This window comes from Phalaenopsis equestris, unplaced genomic scaffold (genome assembly GCF_001263595.1).
Source record: "Phalaenopsis equestris unplaced genomic scaffold, ASM126359v1 Scaffold001078, whole genome shotgun sequence".
NCBI classification, from domain to species: Eukaryota; Viridiplantae; Streptophyta; class Magnoliopsida; order Asparagales; family Orchidaceae; genus Phalaenopsis; species Phalaenopsis equestris.
The window spans coordinates 118,546-142,710 of NW_018165517.1; the positions used below are offsets into that span (position 1 = coordinate 118,546).

The 24,165-nt window shown below is 36.3% G+C and overlaps 2 protein-coding genes across 2 annotated transcripts; one reads left to right on the forward strand and one right to left on the reverse strand.

Annotated features, from left to right (window-relative positions):
- Nucleotides 1-476: 476 nt before the first annotated feature.
- Nucleotides 477-13,841, reverse strand: LOC110033000 (clathrin light chain 2). Its single transcript, XM_020736820.1, has 3 exons — nt 13,615-13,841; nt 1,516-1,669; nt 477-1,022 (listed from the first exon to the last, which is right to left on the reverse strand). Exons 1-3 carry the CDS (start codon nt 13,743-13,745, stop codon nt 705-707), a joined length of 603 nt encoding a protein of 200 aa, XP_020592479.1. The 5' UTR covers nt 13,746-13,841; the 3' UTR covers nt 477-704.
- Nucleotides 13,842-19,422: 5,581 nt separating this feature from the next.
- LOC110032982 (protein STABILIZED1) lies at nt 19,423-22,730 on the forward strand. The gene has a single exon (XM_020736797.1). The coding sequence runs from the start codon at nt 19,486-19,488 to the stop codon at nt 22,591-22,593; it is 3,108 nt and encodes a 1,035-aa protein (XP_020592456.1). The 5' UTR covers nt 19,423-19,485; the 3' UTR covers nt 22,594-22,730.
- The last annotated feature ends 1,435 nt before the right edge of the window (nt 22,731-24,165 follow it).

Here is a 24,165-nt window from a genome sequence, read left to right on the forward strand (position 1 = left end):
TACATACATACATACATACATACATACATAAACATGTTTCATAATGTGTATAAAGGAAAATTTACATACAAGCAACATAATTCCTGAATGTTGAAATATCCATTTCTTAAATTTTTATACTAACCTACACAACATAAAATTAAAAAATTAAAAATTAAAAAATTAAAAAGTAAAACTAATATTATAATGATCTGTATCGCCTAATTATTTGAATAATAATTTCGAAAAAATCTATGCATTAATATCTTTCTACTGCAGTGAAAGATTTCAATTTAACTTAATCACGTTCTCCTACATAATAACTTAAACAAGCCTTGAACCCATCATTTATATATATCCTTCTATATGCAAATAAAATTAAAATTAATCCTCACTTTCATATCCACTAAAATTACATGTCGTGCACAAATCTGTAAACCATTTAATCCGCATCCAAAACATACTGCATCACATAACTTAAAACTTCAAACAAGAAGTAAAAAGCCAATCATAATAATGGGCAGATAATTATTTAAAACATTCTCAAATAGCACTAAAGATACTGAACATAACAGAGGATAACACATCCGTCCACTTGATAAAACAGCAGAACTCAAAAACAAACTCGGACCACAGAGTACAGCCAAAATCACAACCTCATATAATAGCATTAAAAGCAACTTAAATGATGAGATAAAACTATTGATCAAAACAAACCGTACCTCTTAAGCTATAACTACTACTTCCTTGGGAGCTTTAAAATTTGCTTCAGCAGCTGGAGCTGGATCTGGAACTGGAGCTTTCGTCTCCAAGTGAGGAGGCGTATTATGCTTCAGTTTCAGAAGCAACTGTCGCATCCTGGAGAGGTCAGTTGGCTTACCAGGCTTTGGTCCTTGAATCACTAAAATGGAGGGCTTCTTCTCTGCCTCCTCCTTCCCTCTCTTCTTGATGTTCGGCACCTCATTCGGAATGAGCTCGGAAATAGCTTTCCAGCACTGCTTATCAGCAGTCGCATGGAATTTCTCCTGATTCGCTAGGAAAAGCTGTTGGACAAAACATAAGATAAAAAACTACACTCAAAACTTTAACATCACATCTAAAATAACACCATTACAACCTTTTTAAAAGTGAAATATACATTTTCATGAAGAGGTTCATGATACCAACTCACCAAGATGTTCTAAGTGTAATTATTAAACTTTGCATGTTGGATATGTAAATACATAAAAAAAAATGTGGTCTATTTGTAAAATTAGACCTTGACTTTAAAATTAACTGTTGGATCAATGCATTTGCTCGTGCAATCAAATCACTGAAAATTTAATGAAGACAAGAATTACTGATTAGGATCTTTTGTTGTGCTCTTCAAGATTTGAGTGATATAATTATAAATAAAGGTCACTGAATGCTAGTTTTATAAATAAGTAAGATTTGAGTGTTGTTCGTGTAATTGCATGGAGAAGAACAGGCCACTTGGAGCTAACACAGTGGTCGGGTAGAAAAAGTTGTGTTTAGAAAGAGTTTAGCCATGATTACCTTCTCTTTTTCTCTGTTTTGAGCCCTATTTGTTTCGGAAGTCAACTTCCGCTTCTCGTGGTAAGTCTTCTTGTACGCCTCTGCTTCTAAAATGGTTTGTTTGCGCAACTCTTTTTCCACATTCTCCTTCTCCTCAAGAAGAATGGCGTTTTCGCTGCACATTGTTAAAACTAATAACCTAAATATTTGCAATGGCAGAACAAAAATTTATAACAATATTAATTTAGATCTGTAAATTTGGCTTGCTTGGAAATAAATTTTTGTGGTGAAATTCAACTGATATATCAAGCTGGAAATTTAGAGGTTGGATGGTAGTACATCAATAAGATAAATAAAAAATAAAAAAAAAGGACCTAGATATTAGGACTAAATTTTCAGAGAGAATAGGTCTCATTGTCTTTAGAAAAAAAATGGCCCAAGATATCTTGACTAATTTTAGGAAGATTTACATAAATACCACTCAATTCCTATGAGTTTACATAATTAACACAGGAGCTTCAATTTTACATGCATAAGACCTTGCCAATGCATGAAAAGGAATATTTCACATTTTAAAAGTTAAAATGGTAGTATTTTTGATGTGATGAGAAAGATTTGAATGGTATAAATGTAAATAGTAAAGTTTGGGTGTTTGATATGTAAAAACATAGGAATTGGGTGGCATATATGTAATGCCCAGTTTTTTAATGAGAATGGATGTCAATGGCGATAGATTTAATTTGAGATAAATATGTTACAAAATTTAAATAATTTCTCATGTGTTGCGCTTATCTCATAAAAAATTCAATTGCCTTGGAATCTATTCTGTACAAAATTTGATATCCTAACCCATTTTTCTTTCCAACAAAATAACTCAAAACTCATTGACAATGTCCTCTTCCACCATTTCACAAAGTCAAAATGCCGAAGGGACATTCAAAACTTTCTGCATCTAACACACCAAAGCAACCAGGACTGCTAGGCCAAGAGAGATTGAATCAGCTGATTTGCTTGAGATAACCTAGTGAGAAACAAAATCACCATTTCTCCATAAAATACAAAACTTGACATATCAAAACTAAGTCTCTGCCTTGAACAAGGCAAGACATGTGTTAAACACTAAGAATAAACTCTCAGCCTAAGATTCAATCAATTTTTGGGAAGTTTAATACAGATCTTCTATTGAATTAAGAGTCAAAATTGACCTTTCTAAATGGTTTCACAGGGTTTCTTCCATTCAATCTAAATTTGTTCATACCTCTATTACATGATATTCTTGATTTCTGTTTTCTTCAATAGACGACAATGCTCAGTTCTTTCTCTAGTTATCTATGTAGTGAAGCTAAGAATCTACTAATCTTATCAATAGTTTGAATAAGATTTTCCGCTCTTGTTTGTCATTTTCATTCTTTTTCACCACCCCATCCTCCAAAATTGCACTACTAGTCAAAGTTTCTATGTAGTTCTCCAAGGCACAAAATGAGATTAGCGACAACATTTGGTGTTTTCATTAAGACACGCCTTCAAGGATATGGCAATACGCCCTCCAAGAAGCCATGGGTGATGAAATGACTTACATAATACAAAGCATATTGAAAACGACGTAAGCAAATACTGCCAAACTTGACTATTTCACAATGATTAAGTTCTGCAATCCCCTTCTTCCTTTCACCACTTTTCTCACCATCAGCAACACTCTCTCATGAGGGGAGAAGGGATGCTAAAGAAAGAAAATTAAAATTAATAAAGGTTCCCGGTCAAGAACCCTGATAAATTTCTGTGAGTGTGGGTATAGCCACTGACATATTTGATACTCGTCTCTTTGCCTCTGTGATGGATTTACGACACTTTGTCTGATAAGGAAATAAATTCTCAAATGAGGAATGCCAACAATTTCAAATGACAACATTCCCAACAAGATTAATTTTTAATAAGTTAAAAATTTTTGGTATTAAAAACCAAGTCACAATTAATTCCACAAAAGAAGCCGAAGCAAGGAAGGGATATCTGTAGATGGAACATATTATGGGGCCATTCCGGATAACTTTTATTTCTGTTTTGCATTTTTTTGTTTTTATTTTATTTTATGTATATTTTGATTTGAAATAAAACATGTTTAGCATATTTATTTAAGATATGTTTTATTTTTAATATTTAAAATATCTAAAAGTTGTTTTGAGTGTTTTTAAAAACATATTAAATTAGTTTTAGAACAAAAAAAAAATAAAAATATGTAAAAATACATTTAACAAACATGTTTTTAAAAATAAAATAAAAATGCCAAAAAACAAGATTGATCCCATAGAAGCCCTAAATATACAGGTCACTCTTAAAATCATTAAATGTAGTTTGCAATTATAATGCTTTCCGGGCCATTAAGGATTTGATAAACCATTCTTATTTAAAATTTCAATTTTATATAATAAATATTACTAATTCATTTTCTCTTAAAATTCATCAATAGCTTACAATTAAACGCAAGCAAAAATAGCTTATCCCTGAATGATCTTCAACCTAACCTCATCGGTCAATGGAATTGCGGACATGGTGGCTTAGCTGCAAACATGGTTGTAATTTCTCCCCTAATCTCATTGCTTGTGCATCAGTCATCCTCTTGACTGCTGCCTGGAGAAATGCAGCCATCCATCCACTGCTCAACATGCTTATACAATCAACACAGCAAAAAAGAGCTACAATGGGTCATTAGAGGTTCGCGCCAAGACTACCATGGCCCATTGAATTTGATCTGTTTTTTCTTTTTATTTTCTACCAAAATAACAGGCTAACACAAGGCAATCCCCCATTTCCCTTTATCGTATAGCCACTTGCACTCCTATTGCAGTGCTCATAGCAAGAGTCACACAAATCTATTAGACCTCCTCTCTCTCTCTCTCTCTCTTACTCTCTCTCTCTCTCACACACACACACACAGTATCCCTCTCCCCTTTGATTACTGGTGCGCCGCGAGTCACCAACTCATTGCTTGTTACCATATTGCCTTATCACTCTCTCCTCCACAAATATCCCTCTTTTTTCTCAATTTGGATGATTAATGAAACATATATGCCTAAAATAGTAAATTTAATATTAATCAAATATTGCCTTTAATATTAATTAGAATAAACTTTATGATTTCAAAACTGACGTTTTGGTCTATAATGAAACAAAATATTAACCCATCAATTTGATGAACAATATATTACATATTTTCTATTAAGAATCACAACTATCTTTGTGAAAAAGAAAGACATTGTGAAATTATTATTTGAGCCATTACAATCTTTACCCAGCAAAAACTTAATGTAGAGATATACTTTGAAAGAAAAATTGAAGCTGATCAACTCAACATCGGTGTTAGGGCAATACAAATTCCAAACGAATTTATTTGGAACTCAATCTAGATGACATTGCAACAAATCCATGATGAAGAACAAAAAGCAAAATTATCACCCAAATGACCATGAATGATATGAAGAGCTTACTTACAAAAAGGGTCATGCCAATCCCGTTTGGAATTTTAATGGTCATTTCTAGAATGGTTTCATGGATTCAAATAATGTTTGGAATAAAGTATTATAAAAGATGCCGATTATTGCTTATTTTGTTATTTTAATAGACCAAACACAAGAGAACAAGCAAGTGATGATAATTTTGACATTAAAAGATTGAGAGATTGAAAAAGAAGGATACATATAGAGTTCATGTTGGTCATACTAATAGTGCTCATAATATTGCTTGAAATAGTGCAATGACTTGATAAATCAAAATCAACAATTAGCTTTGCTTTCAACATATCCTCTCATCAAGTTCGTAGAGACTATCAAACACAACTAGCTATAAGTATTGATTGTGCCTCTTCTTTTTTTTTTTTTTTTGCACCAGGGCTAAGTTATTCATGATCATAATGAATCTAAGGACTCGGAAAATAAATTAAAAAAATTTGTGGAACTATTGAAATTATTAATTGTTTGCAATAAAGAAATAATATTTGAAAAAAGCTCCTAGAAATAGCAAATTTAATTCTCCCAACATATAGAAAGAAATTGCACAAATAGCAGCTGTTGAGACTTTAATTGTTATTATTAATGAATTAAGAAATGCTTGTTAGCAATTCTACTTGATGTGTCCAGATGTATCAGTCAAAGAATATGTTGGTATTGCACTTTATTTTCTTGCTAAAAGGAAATATCAGTTTCAACAAACGAATAATTGAAACAATTTTTGCAAAGCATAATAGATCATTAGGACTGCACATGCCAAGGAAATATCTATTTCAACACTTAAACGAATAAATGAGACAATTTTTGCAAAGGATGGGTTAAGTCTTGCACAATTATGTGGACAAACATGCACAGTGAATTTAATGGTTTGAAAACTTTGATTATAAATGATGGTTGTTTAGCACTTAATATGCATGGTCTCCCACAACAACTCCAATTAAGATTGGTTGATGTGACTAAGCTTTAAGTTCAAATAGCATCTCTTTTCAACATAATCTTTAATTTGATAAATATTATTGAAAGTTCATGCAAAAAAAGGAGACATTCTAAAGAAAAAACAACTTCATAAATTTGTTGAAATTTTAAGAAATGGAGAATTAGCAACTATTGAGATTTGTATCAAATATAAGGTCCTAGTTGTTTATAAAAGAAGTCTAGGGATTTATATGTAAATGTTGTAAGACTCTATATAAGCCCAAACCATTAATAAAATAAGAAAATTTTTCAGACCAATTAATTCATTATGGTATCACAGCCCTAACCGCCTCTCCTCCCCGATCGATTAGTCAGGATCGGCACAGAGAGACCCGAAACTCCCGCCTCTCCTTGATCGAACCACTAGGGATCAGCGCAGAGAGACATGAAACTCCTATTTCACTCTTCCTTCGGTTGTCGTCCTCGGGAAGTAGCGGCGAATCGCACGATCAAGTCGGGATTGGCGTGCATAAACACAGATCGGCGTGAAGAAACCTGAAACTCCTGTTCTTTTTCCACTTGATCCTCTTGAAACAATTTTGAGGTGAGAGGATATGTGAAACTGTGACACGAGGAGGTAGGGTTGTTGCGCATTGTGTGTGGCTTGGGAGTGAGGACAGCAACGGAACAAGGCTTCGTTTTTGGAGTTGCACTCGATGATAGGGAGGTGAAGGATCGAAGTTGTTGTGGTTTTAGATTTGGGATAGAGAGGTTGCGGCTTTGTGAGCTAAGACAAAGCAGATCACATGAATTTGCAAAAAGATCTAGATTTGGATTCTTGTGGTTGAAGATGTCAGGAGACTGAGATAATATGAGAGGTAAAGAAATGGAACTTCTGGGGAAGATAGATTCTGAAATTCTGAAGATATTGACTAGGCTCATACAGAGAGCTAGCGTCTCGACAGGAGACACTGCCTCAGCACGTGCTCCGACTCAAGTGAAACTAGATCTCCCTTCTATGGATATGAAGCTCGATGGACCATCCACTTATCTGAATTGGTGTCGGATCAAGGTTGCTCTAGTAGGAAAAAGTCTAAAAGGATACTTGAGGGGGTTAAGCCAAAGAATTACATGGATTAATTTACACCAGGCTACTCAACTCGATGGTTCCATTGATTGTCATCAGTGAATGACATTCGAAAGGTGAATAATAACTGAACAAAGTTGAAGAGGACTATGCCTGGACTGAGAATCATGTGAGGGTGTTCTAGATTCAGTGTGACATAGAGGTAGTGGTACAGGTGATAGATCAATCCAGGAGTACTCCATATAGCTGGAGCAGCTGTGTAAAGTTCTTGATCACTTCTCACCTATGTCAAGTTTTGGTGATCTGGGATGCAATAAGGAAGAAATTTTAGCAAAAATGAGGACTATGCAGTTTTAGCTCATCTGAACCTGGTCTTTGATCAGAGAAGATCAGTCCTCCTAGCCTAGGCAATGATTTCTTTATTGGATGAGGCCATCATCGCGATGTTACAAGAGGAGGGTCGCATGAGGCTACACTCTAAGTAGTGTGGACTTCCAGGTACACGGTTAGCTTTGGTTGTCTCGAGCGCAGGCATGACAGGTGTCCAGGGAGAGACCCGCAAATGTTACGACTATGGAGAAGTGGGACATCTGACAAGACTTGTTCAAAGCCACTTAAGGATAGAGAGATGGGTGAAATTGGACAAACTTGAGGTCTTGATCGTAATCGTGGGGGCAAAAGGGGTGGAAAAGGAGGCCACCGGATAAATCTGATGGTAGTGGAGAACGAGAAAGAGACGAGAGTGGTCTTTACTGACGAGGAACATGAGCGCTTAGAGATGTTAAAGAAGAAGCAGAGTGCAGCGGGTGATGCGAGTATCAAAACACGAGTACTTTTGGCTAAGTGAGCATAAGTAACAGTATTCCCCTTAGAAGATAATTGTGGGATCTTCTCATTGTAGGTATTTGATTGTGTATATTTTGTGAAGTATTATAGACCATCAATAGGAAAGTTGGATCCAAGAGTTGTGAAGTGTAATTATATGGGTTATTTTGCCATTCATAAGGGGTATGTTTGTTGGAGCCTAATAGAGAAAAGACTTTATGTGAGTATGGATGTGGCCTATAGAGAATTTGAACTATACCACACCTTGGAGATGACCCACCCTTTGATGACCCGTCAGACAGTAGGCTTATGAGGCGAGACGGGGAGAGTAGTGATGGTGAGAGATTGGTATAGGTAGGAATGATGCATGTCTCGTTGTCTAGGAAGGATCGACTGAGGAAGAGCCAAACATTGAGGAAAATGAGCTCGAAGTTGGCGGGACTCAGGCTCAATGGGAGCTGAGAGTGTATACAAGAAGAAAAACGCATAATTAGGGAACAGTACCTGCCTTGTCACTCGTGCCAACAAGTCTCTTATCTCGGTCTACCCCGACTCCTGAGGCATCTACACTATCCACCTCAGAATTCGATTGCACGGGTGATATGATTCCTCCCTCTTCTCCTCCCACTCCCACGACTTTAAGGAGGACCTCTCGTAGTAATGAGAGTCTCCAGATCGTTTTGATTTCTCACATAACATTGTCCAATTTCTCTTATACTCTAACATATCACATTTACTTGGAGTATTCATTACATCTTTGGACATTGTCTATATATCAAAGTATTGGCAGGGAGCTAAAGAAGACCCAAAGTAGAAGGCTGCAATGATGGAGGTGGTACTCTCGATAAGAACATAATGGGATCTCGCATTACTACCAGCAGGGAAAAAGACAGTCAAGTGCAAATGAGACTTCACAGTGAAGCAGACCCCAGAAGAAAAGATTGATCGCTACAAAGAACGGTTGGTGGCGAAATGATATAGTCAAAAGTAAGACATGATGAGACATTTACACCAAAGCCAAAGATGAGCACAGTCAGGACACTCGTCGTTTTAGTTATAAATGGTGAATGAATGTTACATCAACTGGATGTAAAGAATGTGTTTCTTCAAAATGATCTGCTAGAGGAAGTGTACATGGAGATACTCTCAGGCTTCAACACGAACCAAACGGTGGGCAATGTATGTAGACTGAAAATGTCACCGTATGGTTTGAAACAGTCTCCTCAAGCTTGATTTGACAGACTCAGAAAATCAATGGTAGGCATGGGCTATCAGCATATCAATGTCAATCACACAGTATTTTTTCAATGATATGGTGGTCACATTGCTATTCTTGATTGTCATTGAGGATGATGAAAGAGAGTTGCTCAGCTGAAGGCAAGTTTGGGCAATGAGTTTGAAGTGAAGGACCTAAGACAGCTCAAAAACTTCTTTGGAATTGAGGTGGCTCATGGAGCAGAAGGGATTGTTCTATCTCAGAGAAAGTATGTATTAGACTTGCTCACAGAGACAAACATGTTATGATGCAAGCCCACAATTTCACCAATTGATCAAAATATAAAGTTGAGCGCAGAGGCAGGAGAGCAAGTTGATTACGAGAGGTATCAGAGGTTGGTATGTCGTCTCATATATCTGAGTCACATTCGTCCTGACACATCATTTGCAGTAAATGTGGTAACCGCTATATGCATGATCCGAGGAAGGGTCACATGAATGGAGTATATTAGATTCTGAGATACCTGAAGAGTGCACTAGGGGAGATATTGATCTTCAAGAAGAGTGAACATATAAGCATTGAGGGCTATTGTAACCTAATTGGGAAAGTTCAATGGATAATATGAGATCCAAATCTGGATACTTCATGTTTGTAGGGGACAACTTGGTCACTTGGAAGAGCAAGAAACAGCTAATAGTAGCGAGTTGAACAACAAAGACAGAGTATAGGGACATGGTCTTAGGAGTTGATGAGATGATGTGATTGAGAGCCTTGTTGGTAGAGTGGACCAGGGAGCTCAAATGAAGTTGTGATATGACAACAAATCAGCAATCAACATCGCCAACGACCAAGTGCAACGTGATTGAACCAAACATGTAAAGATTGATAGGTTATTCATTAAGGAAAAGCTGAATAGCGAACTACTAGAGCTAATTTATGTAGCCACTGGAGAGCAAGTGGCTGACTACCTCACCAAAGGATTTACCTCATTAGATTTGTCTAGATTATGTGACAAGATATGCTTAGTGGATATTTTTTGCCCATCATAAACGGGGGTGTTGAGATTTATATCGAATATAGAGTCCTAGTTGTAAATAGAAGAAGTCTTGGGATTTATTTGTAAATGTTGTAAGACTCTGTATAGCCCAAAGGCCATTAATGAAATCAATAAGTTTTTCAGACCAGTTAATTCTTTAGCAACTACTACAAGGTACAATTCAGAAATTATTCTTCAAAAAGCTAGAGAGATAAACCTTGGAGTTCAAACTACATAACAGTTTTTAATCCATTTATTTGATTAAATTTGTTATAAAAGTTCTACATCTGATAGTTCATGATGATTCAAGCTGCGAACAAAGAGGAGAAGCGAATAATTTGCTACATTCCACATAATATTTTGAACTATTTTTTTGTTTACACATGATGAAGTCAATATTTGGGATCACAAATTGAGGTATCTTAAGTCTATAGAAGATAGATCAATGATCATAAATGGAATCACTGTTTAAAGTTGCTAAGCAAGAGCTTCAAAATGTGAGGGAGAATAGATGGAGCACTTTAGTGGAATTAGCTTAATCATTCTATGAGAAAAATAAAATAGTTGCTCCAGACATGACCATGATATTTGTGATGTGTGGGTGGTCAAGACAGCATGCTCAAAGAAACACAAATCAACATCATCCTAGGATTATTTATTTTATCGTCACAAGCATGCAACTTCAATGGCTTAATAAGAAATTTAATAAATTAAATACTGAGTAGTTGCATGTAACATACTTGAATACTTGTGATTCGATTTCAAGTTTTAATAAAAAATTATTGATACATCTCACAAAATTTAATCCTTTGGATTTCTCAAAGATAAAATTAATTGTCCTGGACACTCAACTTGAGAATTTTATCATTGACATGCAATCTATTGATATATTTTTTAAGTTGAAAGGGGTTGAAAAGCGCACAAAAATAATGAAAACTAGGAAAAATCTCAATTACCCTATAATGTATTTATTTGAGAAGCTTGTTTTGATTTTACTAATTGCAATAATAACAGTTTAATGAGCATTCTCTGTTATAAAGATTATAAAGAGTCATTTGCGCAATCATAGGAGAGACTCTTAAGTGAATGATTATCTAACTACATATATTAAAAAGTACATATTTAATAATATTGCTGATAAAGTGATTAATAATTTGAAAATATAAAGACTTGTTATTTGTAAATTTTCTAAATTTTTAGAACTGCATAAAAAATTAAATAGTCAATGTTAGATCCAAGACTGGAAAAAAAATGATGAATGTGTTTTTGAAATTTTCAATTAGTTCCATTGTTAAGAACAATTTCTAGCTCCAACAATGGATCTAACCCTACCTACTTTTGGTGTTTCTTCCTCTGAATCTATTACTCTCTGGAAGACTATAATTGATTACTATAATAATCTTAACATCTCTCTCAGCATCTTACATTGTTTCTTCATTTTGACATTTGCCTTGTTGTTGTTTCTACTGATATGTCATGTGCAGTAAATTCAATTACTTGTATAAAAAATTAAGAGGCAACTACTTTCATCTCTTAACATGACATTTACCACATTATTCTTGATAGTTTCCTCTCTTCTATCTTTACAAAGATCATTATAAATTATTCTAAATAATTATCTCTATAAGATGTTTTAGACGTCCAATAATTTTCTGTCAAAGTATGTCTTGTAAAAACCTGCAACTGATGTAACATTTTATTTCTCATTATATTTTTATAAATTTCAAGTTGAGGAAGATGATTAATGGAGGTTCTTCATTAATCCGTTTCAATGGCATCGTTGATAGGTCATCCTGCTCCCAAAATACTTCAACATTTTGTTTCTATTTCCTCACTTATATCCAAGCTTGATTGTCTTTCCTGCGAGTTGGATAAGAGCAATCATGTGTATTTACCTTCTCATACAACCCGTTTCCGATCTCTTCTAACTGAAGTATTCCACTTTGTAGGTCCTAAGTGCATATATACTCACCTAGAACTTCCCTACTTATCTTATTCACTGATGATTATTAACAAGTCAAATGACTTTATTTGCTCAAATGTAGGTCAACCAGGTTTAACAAATTTGAAGCACATAGAAAGGATAATGGAATGTGCGTTGTAAAAGTAGGAAACCTATTTCAATCTTAAGCAATAAGAAATCCAAAGTATCCTACATGGTGTATTTTGTGTTTACTTGGATACAAACCATCCCAATCTACTCTATATTACTTTTTATTTTTTTCATCATTTATTTGATTTACTTTTTCCTGAACACCGAATTTAAGTAAATAAAGATGATGGATCATTGATTTACAGTTCATTGGCTGTAGTTTGGTGATATGCATGACCATAGATGCTTACTGCAACATCAAAGCCTTGGATCCTCATGCAAAAACAACAGGCCATTCGGGATTGATATGGGAAGGCAGAAATACTCCAGTAGTAGCAATTTTTGCTGCATCTTCAAGGATGGATTATGTCAGACTTCACACTCTCTAGTTTCTTTCTCTTGTAGAATTGTATGCAAAAGCAATTGTATAAAAAAGCTTCCAATCAACTTGCGCTGCAAACTTTGGTGATGAAACCTCTCTGCATGATTGGGAGTTTTTTCTGGTTATCAGTGGCTGAAGAAGAAACCTATCATAATTCTAATGACCTATGCATAGCTTGGATGGAGGCAAAAGGTTAAACGGCAAAAGAAATGCAACAAAACAGAACTCCTGGTGTTCCATGGGTAAGAAAATGATCAACAAAAAGTTGCAGTGTAAAACAAAACACTCAAACCCCCACTCACTTAAATTAGGTAGGAAGCCATACTTACAAAGGGAGCCACTATTTTTGCATCCAACCAAACACTCTATGAGGATAAATTTTACAGGATTTCATATTATTGCAGTATTAGATACATGGCCTCTAATAGCATGCAAACGAACTGTCCTTTACATACGTACAAATTGAAATAAAACTTAAACCATCTTAAGAAATGGACTCAAGCAAGGTTATTTATATAGAATTCGCCAAGAAATTCAAGCACCAAGCGTAAAACAACCCCTTTCTCATATAGCCGAGTTGCAAATTCCATGTGATGAATATGAACAGGTAAAGGTCGGTCCAATCTTTCCAACTTTTAACCCTCTTTGAACTGCATTATCATCTTTTTGCTGAAAAACCGTGGAAGGAAGGCAAACGAAACATACATTCTGTATCATAGATGGGCTAAAGATCCACAAATATGTCGAATAAGAAAAGGGAAAAATAAAGTTTTTGGGACAGATATGCCATGTTCTGGAAATATCACTCCACAAATCAAAGAGAATCAAAGATTAAAACGAAGGATCAGCTAACGAGTCCATTGCCAACTGATCCAAACAGGAAAATACCACAACTGAATCAATTACGTGAGGAATTCACCCCACAAAGACATGCCGAAAGGCACAAATCTAACCATTATCAAAGATATGTCAAACACTAATTCGCAGGTCATAAAGTATCACGAGTAAAATCATCAAAACATATCATTCGAATTCAAGGAAAATAGATCAAGGTCAACGAATCTCACCGACGCCATTCGCGCAGGAAAAAACCTTCATCAGGCTGCATCTCGCCGGGAGGAGGGAGGATCGGACCATCGGACATAAATACCCCGCCGTTCATCCCCTCTCCATAAACACCTCCATTGGATTCCGGCATCGAGAAATGCGAAACAGACGAATTGAATCTCGGATGCTGATCGGAGAGATAGCCGTATCCCTCTGGTGAGGGAGGGACGTTGTCATCATGGATAAAACCAACTAAAGCCAACGCCGGCAGGGAAGGCGGAGGAGGTGACCCCATCGGCTGAGATTTGAATTGGGTCCTTGCCGTACTCCTCGGCAGCGTAAGGCCGAGTAGGAACCGTAGCTCTGGGAGGAGATGTTGGGATCGAACCCCAGATAGCTGTCGTCTCCGAAGGGTCTGGTAGATACCCTAGAGATCTCATCGGCATCGAAAGAGGATGACATCTCTCCAATTCCTTCCGCTTCCCTGATCGGCTTCGAACTTTTCAGCTGCTGTGGGAGCCTTCACGGTTCATTCTCTTGCTTTTGAATTGGGCAACTATTTCAAAATTTTCAATCTAATTTGTATTGGTTGATGATATTACATAATATGTTTATTACAAATCAAGTCAAATAGTTTCTTCTTAATGTATGGTATAAGCTAGTGATTGAGTCATCCTCACCAATTTGACTATACAGTTAATGTTTGATAATCTTCATTGTAGAAAATGCTATCTAAACTATAGTACTAATAAAGTTAATGTCAAAGTAATAAGTTGTAAATTAGAGGATACATTCAATTCTTCTTAGCTCTAACAAGCTATTTTGCAACGTCAGTTATTTGTTTAAAGATGAGAAATCATCACTCGTGTGCGTGTTGATATAAGTAGATAGTTAATAATCAAGAACTACAAGCTTAGTTCCTGAAAATTTATAATGATAAAAAACCAAAAATGAAGCATTTGGATTTAAACAAGTTACACAAAAGTAATTCATTGCATGCTTCAAATAAACAGTTATCCAACCCTTGAAGTTGCATGTTAATTACATTGTAGAAAAACACAACTTGATAATGAAATAAGCTTGTAATTTCTACACTACTCTGTATTGCTCGTCGACAATCCTTAAAGATAGAGTTCATATTTGGAACCTAAATTTCAAAAACATTGCAAAAAGTATATATATTTCCCAATAAAGAATCTCATAGATTATCTCTCATCATTTGTAATTGGTATTTCTTATGCTTGTACATATTTTATTACGTTTTCAATGTCTTGATTTTTTTTTATAAAGATTGTGATAATTCATTTGTAAGCTCTAAAATATTAATCATTAAATGTATTGTGAAGACAAAATCAAAACATTCTATTGCATATGTTTTTTTGGAGACTAATTAATGTATAAAATATGAGCTTTAATGGATGCACCAGCTCGTTACAAAGTTGTTTCTTGATTCAAAACACACCTACGATTTAAGAATGTGTTAGGGGGAGCGGTGGTGGAAAATTTGGGTTTTACAACATGAACTAAATGAGCTTTAATGGATGCACCAGCTCGTTACAAAGTCGTTTCTTGATTCAGAACACACCTACGATTTAAAAACGTGTTAGGGGGAGTGGTGGCGGAAAATTTGGGTTTTACAACATGAACTAGCTAAGTGTGGTGGTTGTCAAAAAGCTATGATTTGTTTGCAGAAGAATTTTCTCATGTTGAATGATTTTAAGAGTATCACACCTCTTATAAGAAGCTCCAATTGTCTTTAAAATTCTTGAAGTAAACTCAAAAAAAATAATTTACTTGACAATTATTTTTTGCTACTGTCACCAAACATAACTAAGGCTAATAAGTGAAGGAGTAAACATAAAATGCTTGAGGGTTATCATAAAAAATGTGTGCATTCAAACCATTGAATTTAACTTGTATAGTGAATGTCTCCTCATAACTTTGACCAAGTATTTTATGTAAGCTTATTGAATGCTTTGCAAATATGAATTAAACTTTTTAAAATGCAATTGAAGTTGTTGAAGAAGTATGTTTTCAATAAGTTTATTGAATCCAAAATTGTCGGAGGACTCCCCTAAGGAATGTAGCACTAAGGGGGGAGAGAGGGACACAGAGGGAGTAAGGAGTGAGAAAGCGCAATATAGAACATTAAATTCGCATAACCTTTATTCATGACATGAACCACTTTTTATAGAAACTTGGTAATATAAAATTACATTTTGTATCCCTAATGTATGTTGATATGACAGGGGTATCTTAATCAATACAGAAAAATTGGGTCGAGAATTTTGAAGGCTCCCACCCGGACGAGGCTGGGACCATGAAAGGCTCCCAGTGGGACTAGGTCGAGTCCCTAAGAAGACACCCGACCATATAGAGTTGGGTGCCCATGAAAACCTCCTATATGGCTTCATTTTGGTCGGGCAGTCGTTCGTTGGGGACCTGGTGTAAATTGTTCACTTGACTATTTGTTGAGAGTTTATACTTGCACAAGTCGGGCAAAAAGCTCCAACCAATTGTTTCACGGCCAGGTGATTCACTTCACTCTTCTGCAAACTAGAAAAAGGGGGCTAGATTTACCCGTGTGAGTCTTATGTCGATGATTTTTAGAAAGGTGGTCGTATTCCATCCGTTTAGGAAATGCTTTCCTCCAATTTTATGGGAGCCGACCAGCTAGGCATGGGATATCGAATTGTCCCTGGCAGACCCCATGATGCCACATCATCTTCATTCGCAAACAGTGGGATATTCTTGAGATTCGTGCTGATAAATTTTTTATATACAAACTATTCTAATAACTTGTTATTTTTTATCAATGTATCCCACGATAATAACCAAATGTTTGTTTACTAACACATAACAAGACTCATCCAATATGATGAAGAAATAAGAAGGATCAATATCTTTCATGATATAAGCTAAAATTTCAATTGTTGTGCATGATAATATTCTTCATTATGATTCACAAGAAAACTAAACAACTCAAAATATTTTTTTTATCAGTTGATTCAGATGATTCAACATGCTCACAAAATGACAATCCTTGCCATAAAAGAAATTGAACACAATTAATATTTACAATTAACATGATCATATATTCTTTTATTCCTCTCATATTTACTGCATCGCATTGTAGAAATACTCTATACTTGAAGCTTTATTAGATTCTCACTTTTTTGTCATGCCATATTGTAAACATTATTATGATCATCAACGGAAGCTTTTTTTTTTTTAATTTTTGAATCTTTCACTAACAAATAAATCCCTACTTCATCACATAACAACCAAATTTTAGGCTTAAATATGTTTCAATAAAGACAATATACTGTTGTTTTTATACGTTATATTCTAATCAAGTTGGATAAATCTCAAATCATTTTAAATTAAATCTTCGTATAATGTTACCCATTAGTAGTACTATTTGGGAAAAATTATGATTTTTTTTTGCTGATACGATCGATTGAGTAAATATGTTCTTTGTACTTTTTCACTATCATTAATATCTTAACTTCAAATAGAAAGATGAATCTAGGGTCAATCAAAAGATTATCAATATTAACCTTCATTCATTCTTTACTTCTAAAATAACAATTCATTTACTAAACCTTTACAAAAAAAAAAAAGCATGATATCATATAAATAATTAAAATTTTTAATCAAATATCTTTAACATGAATATTAAAATAACATATGATAAATAAAAATTTAATAAAATTAGAATAATTTATTATTTAACAGCAAATTAATGCAATTAAATACAAAAAAAAAAGTAAGCGCAACATTAGCTTTTTAAAATAAAGCACGGTGTTGAACGGTTGTAAAAATAAAGGCATATTATCGAAAATCTTTTTAAATAAAGGTTCAATGTCAGTCATTTTTAAAAATAAAGACACACTATCAGCTATCTTTCAAAATATATATATTTCATCATCATACATGAACTAAATTGTTGAACGGTTGTAAAAATAAAGGCATATTATCGACAATCTTTTTAAATAAAGGTTCAATGTCAGTAATTTTTAAAAATAAAGACACACTATCAGTTATCTTTCAAAATATATATATTATTCATCATCATACATGAACTAAATTTTTTTTCAAATTATTAGCAATCACAAATTTAGGATAGGGTTTCATTGAATAATAGCAATTTTGCAAAAAAATAAAAATAATAATTATATTAACAAGAAATAATTGTTAACATAATAGAGAATAGAGTGTTTAAAGCCTACATAGATTTAATACCTTTCAAATTACATATTAATCAAAATTATTAAACCTCAAAAGTAGGCTTCGAGATGAAAAAATAGACATGTCGGAAACAATCATTATGATTGTTAAGATTATAATGTTCAAATATTTCTATATTAATAAAAAAAATAGATGTTTGATAAATATTAGAATGCAAAATCTCCATAGTTGAGAATCTAGTGCTGACATTTTTTTAGCTCTTTTTTTATTGAAGTTCTATGTGTCTCTCTTCTATTTATTGAACTCTTTGTCAATCTTTCATAGTATATTTTTTTTTCCTATTTATAGAATCATCTTTAAGCATTTTCTCAAGCTATATATAGGCGAAAATATTTCGAAGACCAGATTAAACCTGTCATCTAAATTAAGGCTCTTGTTAATGGCTTAATGTAGGTTTAGTTCTTCCACCACTAAACATCTTTGATTCTTATCAACTACCTTGAATCCAACCTACACATGTTTTCTTAACATTTATGAGCCTTTCCACCAAGTCCATATGCATTATATCCCATTCCATTAAATATTTTCAAACTAATCAAATTGCCTCAAGCTAGATCACCTTGGCTTAATTTTGCCTCACCTCCATCCTTTAGCCTTCGAACCACTTGGAAACTCACAAAAAATGCAAGGACTCCCTCAAAGTTGTCACATTCATGTTGACTAAAGGACTCCCTCAAAGTTGTCACATATCATTTTTTAAACCCTTCATGAAGAAGAATTTGGCTGACTTCAAATTAGGTTTGAGATGTGTGATTTCATGCTGTCCAATCATATATATTTTGCGCAATACAACGTTAATCACTGTATAATCCTTTTGTATTCTTATGTTTGTAGGTGTTTAATATAAAGATTTATTTTTTCTGTGTTTTTTTTTGGGAGGAAATCTTTATATAAAAAAAATTATATATATTTTTATCCATAAATTTATCACATCATAGTGAAAAAATCTAAGTATGAAAGTTTAGATGATACATATGTAAAAATAAAAAATTTTGGGTGATATGATGTAACTTGCCATAGCAAAATGTTCCCCCACCGTTATGAAAAATATTATCTCAGGAGTATGCATCAGTACTCCAATATGCATCAGTACTCCAATGAGGAGGTGTCACGTATGGAATAGTCTCATCATAATGTCACGTATCCAATGGACCTATCATAATAACATGTGACACCTCATCATTGGAGTATTGATGTATCAGTACTCCTGAGATAATATTTTTTCATAACCGTGGGGAATCATTTTGATATGAAAATTTACATCATATCACCCAAATTTTTTTATTTTTACATATGTATCATCTAAACTTTCATATTTAGATTTTTAAATCTCTCGCGTAGGGAAGCCATCAGAACCCCAATCTCATTTTGCATCTTAGCTTGCGTGCGGACGCCGATCCGGACCGTAAATCACATGATTTACGGTCCTGATGTATTTCGGTGGGCCCCACCTAAAATTTTTTATTTTTTTTTAGAAAAACGAAAATAATCCTGACCGTAGATCACCGTGATCGGTAATCTACGGCCAGTATCGAACACCGCTCTCTGCATGCGGTGTCCGCACGACATCAGAACCCCAATCTCATTTTGCATCCCAAACGCTGTCGACGAAGGGCTCTGTTCTCTCGCGTAGGGAAGCCATGGTGTTCATCCGAACTTTGGATTGCAGAACTCTCGCCGTCGAGTTGAATCCGATCTCGACCTCCCTCCGCTCCTTAAAGATCACCGTCGAGTCCAGAACCGGCGTCCCCGTTCATCTCCAGCGCTTCTTCCTCGCCTCCCGTCGTCTGGTCCCAATCCCGGCCGCCGGGGATGAATCCACAACTACGCTCGCCGAACTATCCGTTCTATCTAATTCCACCCTAACCCTCCACTTCCCTCTGCTCGGAGGCATGCAGTCCTCTTCCGTTCAAGCGAGGCCTCCGCGCTATGAGTTCCTCAACTCAAAACCCCCTCCGAATTATGTCGCTGGTCTCGGACGTGGCGCCACCGGATTCACCACCCGTTCGGATATTGGTCCCGCACGCGCTGCTCCAGATTTGCCGGATCGCTCGGTCACTGCGATTGGCGCTGCTCCCGCTGGCGTCGGCCGCGGCCGTGGAAAAGGCCCCGGAGGCGAGGAAGAGGAAGAAGATGACGCGGAGGAGAAGGGTTATGATGAGAATCAGAAGTTTGATGAGTTTGAGGGTAATGATGTCGGTCTCTTTGCCTCAGCTGAGTACGACGAGGATGACAAAGAGGCGGATGCGGTGTGGGAGAGCATCGACAAGCGGATGGATTCGAGGCGGAAGGACAGGAGGGAGGCACGGCTGAAGCAGGAGATTGAAAAGTATCGTGCCTCAAACCCTAAGATCACCGAGCAGTTCGCGGATCTCAAGAGGAAGCTTGCTGATGTGACCCCCGAGGAATGGGACAGCATTCCGGAAATCGGGGATTATTCTCTTAGAAACAAAAAGAAGAGGTTTGAGAGCTTTGTGCCGGTGCCGGATACCCTCCTTGAAAAGGCTAGGCAGGAGAAGGAGCATGTGAGTGCCCTAGATCCTAAGAGCCGTGCTGTGGGAGGAACTGAGACGCCTTGGTCACAGACACCCGTCACAGATCTCACAGCTGTGGGAGAAGGTAGAGGTACAGTTCTTTCGTTGAAGCTTGATAGATTGTCTGATTCTGTGTCGGGTTTGACAGTAGTGGATCCAAAGGGCTACTTGACTGATCTCAAAAGCATGAAAATTACTAGTGATGCTGAGATTTCCGACATCAAGAAGGCAAGGTTGTTGCTGAAATCAGTTATTCAAACAAATCCCAAGCATCCTCCTGGATGGATAGCAGCTGCAAGGCTGGAGGAGGTAGCTGGAAAGACACAGGTAGCAAGGCAGTTAATTCAGAAAGGATGTGAAGAGTGCCCAAAGAATGAGGATGTTTGGTTGGAGGCTTGTCGACTAGCTGGCTTAGTAAGCCCTGAAGAGGCTAAATCAGTGATTGCCCAAGGTGTGAAAGCTAATCCAAATTCTGTGAAATTGTGGGTACAGGCTGCAGATTTGGAGAAAACTGCTTTGAATAAAAGTCGTGTCTTGAGAAAGGGGCTGGAGCACATTCCAGATTCAGTCAGGCTGTGGAAGGCAGTTGTTGAATTGGCTAATGAGGAGGATGCTATGGTCTTGCTCCACAGGGCTGTGGAATGCTGCCCGCTTCACGTGGAGCTGTGGTTGGCACTTGCTAGGCTGGAAACATATGAGCAAGCAAAGAAGGTGCTCAATCGGGCAAGGGATAAGCTTTCAAAGGAGCCATCAATTTGGATAACTGCAGCGAAGCTTGAGGAGGCCAATGGTAATATTGGCTCTGTTAAGAGGGTCATTGAGAGAGGTATAAGAGCTTTGCAAAGAGAAGGGGTTGAGATTGATCGGGAGGCTTGGATGAAAGAGGCAGAAGCTGCAGAAAGAGCCGGCTCAGTTGCTACATGCCAGGCTATTATTAGCAATACCATTGCAATTGGTGTGGAAGAAGAAGATAGGAAGAGGACATGGGTTGCTGATGCTGAAGAGTGCAAAAAGAGGGGCTCCATTGAGACAGCGCGAGCTATTTATGTCCAGACACTCTCTGTATTTCTGACAAAGAAGAGTATTTGGCTCAAGGCAGCTCAGCTGGAGAAGAGCCACGGGACTAGGGAATCTCTTGATAACCTACTTAGGAGAGCAGTTACTTACAGGCCTCAAGCGGAGGTACTATGGTTAATGGGTGCAAAAGAAAAATGGCTTGCAGGAGATGTCCCAGGAGCTAGAGCAATTCTCCAGGAAGCATATGCTTCGATTCCAAATTCTGAGGAGATATGGTTGGCTGCATTTAAGCTTGAATTTGAGAACAATGAGCCTGAGAGAGCACGAATGCTTTTGGCTAAAGCCAGGGAGAGAGGGGGCACGGAGAGGGTTTGGATGAAGTCTGCTATCGTTGAAAGAGAACTCGGGAACACTTTAGAGGAGAGACGGTTGCTGGAGGAAGGAATCAAGTTGTTCCCCTCATTTTTCAAGTTGTGGTTGATGCTTGGACAGATGGAGGACAGGCTTGGTCATGTTGAACAGGCAAAAGAAACCTATGAAAGTGGTCTGAAGCATTGTCCTAATTGTGTTCCTCTTTGGCTTTCTATTGCTAACTTAGAAGAGAGAGTGAATGGCCTGAGCAAAGCTCGTGCTGTTCTTACCATGGGAAGAAAGCGAAATCCTCAAAATCCTGAACTCTGGCTTGCAGCCATTCGTGCTGAGTTGAAGCATGGAAACAAAAAGGAAGCGGATTCATTGATGGCGAAAGCACTGCAGGAATGTCCTACAAGTGGGATTCTTTGGGCTGCTTCTATAGAAATGGTTCCAAGGCCTCAGCGCAAAGCAAAAAGTGCAGATGCTCTGAAACGTTCTGACCATGATCCTCATGTGATAGCAGCTGTGGCTAAGTTGTTCTGGTATGACAGGAAGGTGGACAAGGCGAGAAGCTGGTTTAATAGGGCGGTCACTCTAGCACCAGATATTGGTGATTTCTGGTCATTATACTACAAATTTGAACTCCAGCATGGTGTTGATGAATCTCAGAAGGATGTGTTGAAGAGATGCATTTCTGCAGAACCGAAACATGGGGAGAGATGGCAAGCAATTTCCAAAGCTGTGGAGAATTCCCACCTGCCAGTGGAAGCCATTCTGAAAAAGGTAGTATTTGTTCTGGGTAAAGAAGAAAGCTCAAATATTTTAGATGGTGTGAAGTCATAGACTTGTTTCTTATCAGATCCTTTGTGTTATTGCTTCTGTTGCACGAAGTATGATATTTTTTATGTCTCCATTTTTAAGTATTATGAGGTATGACAGCAATTTTAATAACTAGCAGGTGCTGATATTTCTATTTTAAACATTGGATTTTGATGATTTATTACTGTCTTTGCAACCTTGTACTCTTATTTCTGGAAAAATTAAACGTTGTAATTTGAAATGGCTGAAGTGCCATTCTAGTCGACTCTAGATATTAATTCTTAGCGTTCCATTTAGTTTGGAAATATTAAACTCTTAAGAGTATCTCATTTCTCTATAAATACTTGCTTTGATGTTAGGATCTATCGCACTGCACTGTGTTAGTCTTGCTTGCTTGTTTTTACTAGGTCTATTTGTTCATGAATTGAAGGGTATGCTAAACTGGAAATAAGTAATTTTTTGAATTATTCAGGTTATATGTATATGATTAATAAGAGATGCTGCGCTGCCCATGGCTGTTCCGCTTTTTTGACTGCCTTACGGAGCCGAATATTAACTTTCTGTTATTATAGAATACATAATTTGTCACAAGTGCTGGTTGCATTGTACTGCAATAATCTTAACTGCATGGGTAGCAAGTATGCCATGAGTTTCATTTTGGGTGACTTTTGTGGTAGCGGTGATTGCAAGGGAGAGAGAGGGAGAGAGAGAGAGAGAGAGAATGGAATTTTACATTCATGCGACAAAATTCTATATATTTACATATATAACACCTAAAGTTTGATATTTATATTTATAGCTCTTTGATGCTATAAAACTATGCATGGAAAGGTTTATTTCACTTTTAAATTGTTAGGAATAGTGGTACTTTTGATGTGATAAAAGATTTTAGTGTTAAGCACCTAGATATGCAAGCATATAAGATTTGTGTGATATGTATGTAAATTCCCCAAAAGGAAATGATGTTTCTTTTGTAAATGTCTATCATTTCACAAATCCTTTGCTTGATTTGAATAAATTAAAAGGAAATGAAAGCTACTTTGCCTCATAACTTTTACTTTTTTGTTTGGTTGATTGAAAATTAGCTAGGAATTGCAGTTTCCAATGAATTGAAGTTAAATCATTATTTTATATTAATTTTACTCATCCAACCAGTAGATGAATGAAAGAAATTTTTTTATTGGGTTCTCTCCCTGTCTAACTTGCTCCAAGCGAAAATCCACCCTGATCAACTTCTCGCTTCACTCTGTTACAAGATAAGTTGTGTCAACCCTGATTAACTGTGCTCAGTAACAAACCTCTAATGGTATCGAAGGTCCTCATCTCGATAAAACCCAGTTAGGATCACAACTGCACCTCTTTATATCAGCCGTCTGATATATTAATGTATTTACTATCATAACCCTGTCCAATAGTATAAATACAGCAACATGTATACAGCTTAAGTAAGGGTAGAATAATATATCTCAGTAGCTGTCACTTCTCCTTCGTAATCTCTGTCTTCTTCCTAAGCTACTTAGCTCTACATGGTATATGAAAGCAGGGACCCAAGTAAATTCAAGTAAAAGTAAAATTCTCTGTTTCAGCTTCATCTGA

Excerpts from the sequence above, each read along its gene's own strand:
- LOC110033000 (XM_020736820.1), bottom strand. The coding sequence starts at position 13,745 with ATGCCGGAATCCAATGGAGGTGTTTATGGAGAGGGGATGAACGGCGGG. Across the intron at positions 1,670-13,614 it reads TTCCTGCGCGAATGGCGTCG|CGAAAACGCCATTCTTCTTG; the intron begins GTGAGATTCGTT and ends AACAATGTGCAG. Across the intron at positions 1,023-1,515 it reads AAAACAGAGAAAAAGAGAAG|CTTTTCCTAGCGAATCAGGA; the intron begins GTAATCATGGCT and ends TTTGTCCAACAG.
- LOC110032982 (XM_020736797.1), top strand. The coding sequence starts at position 19,486 with ATGGTGTTCATCCGAACTTTGGATTGCAGAACTCTCGCCGTCGAGTTG.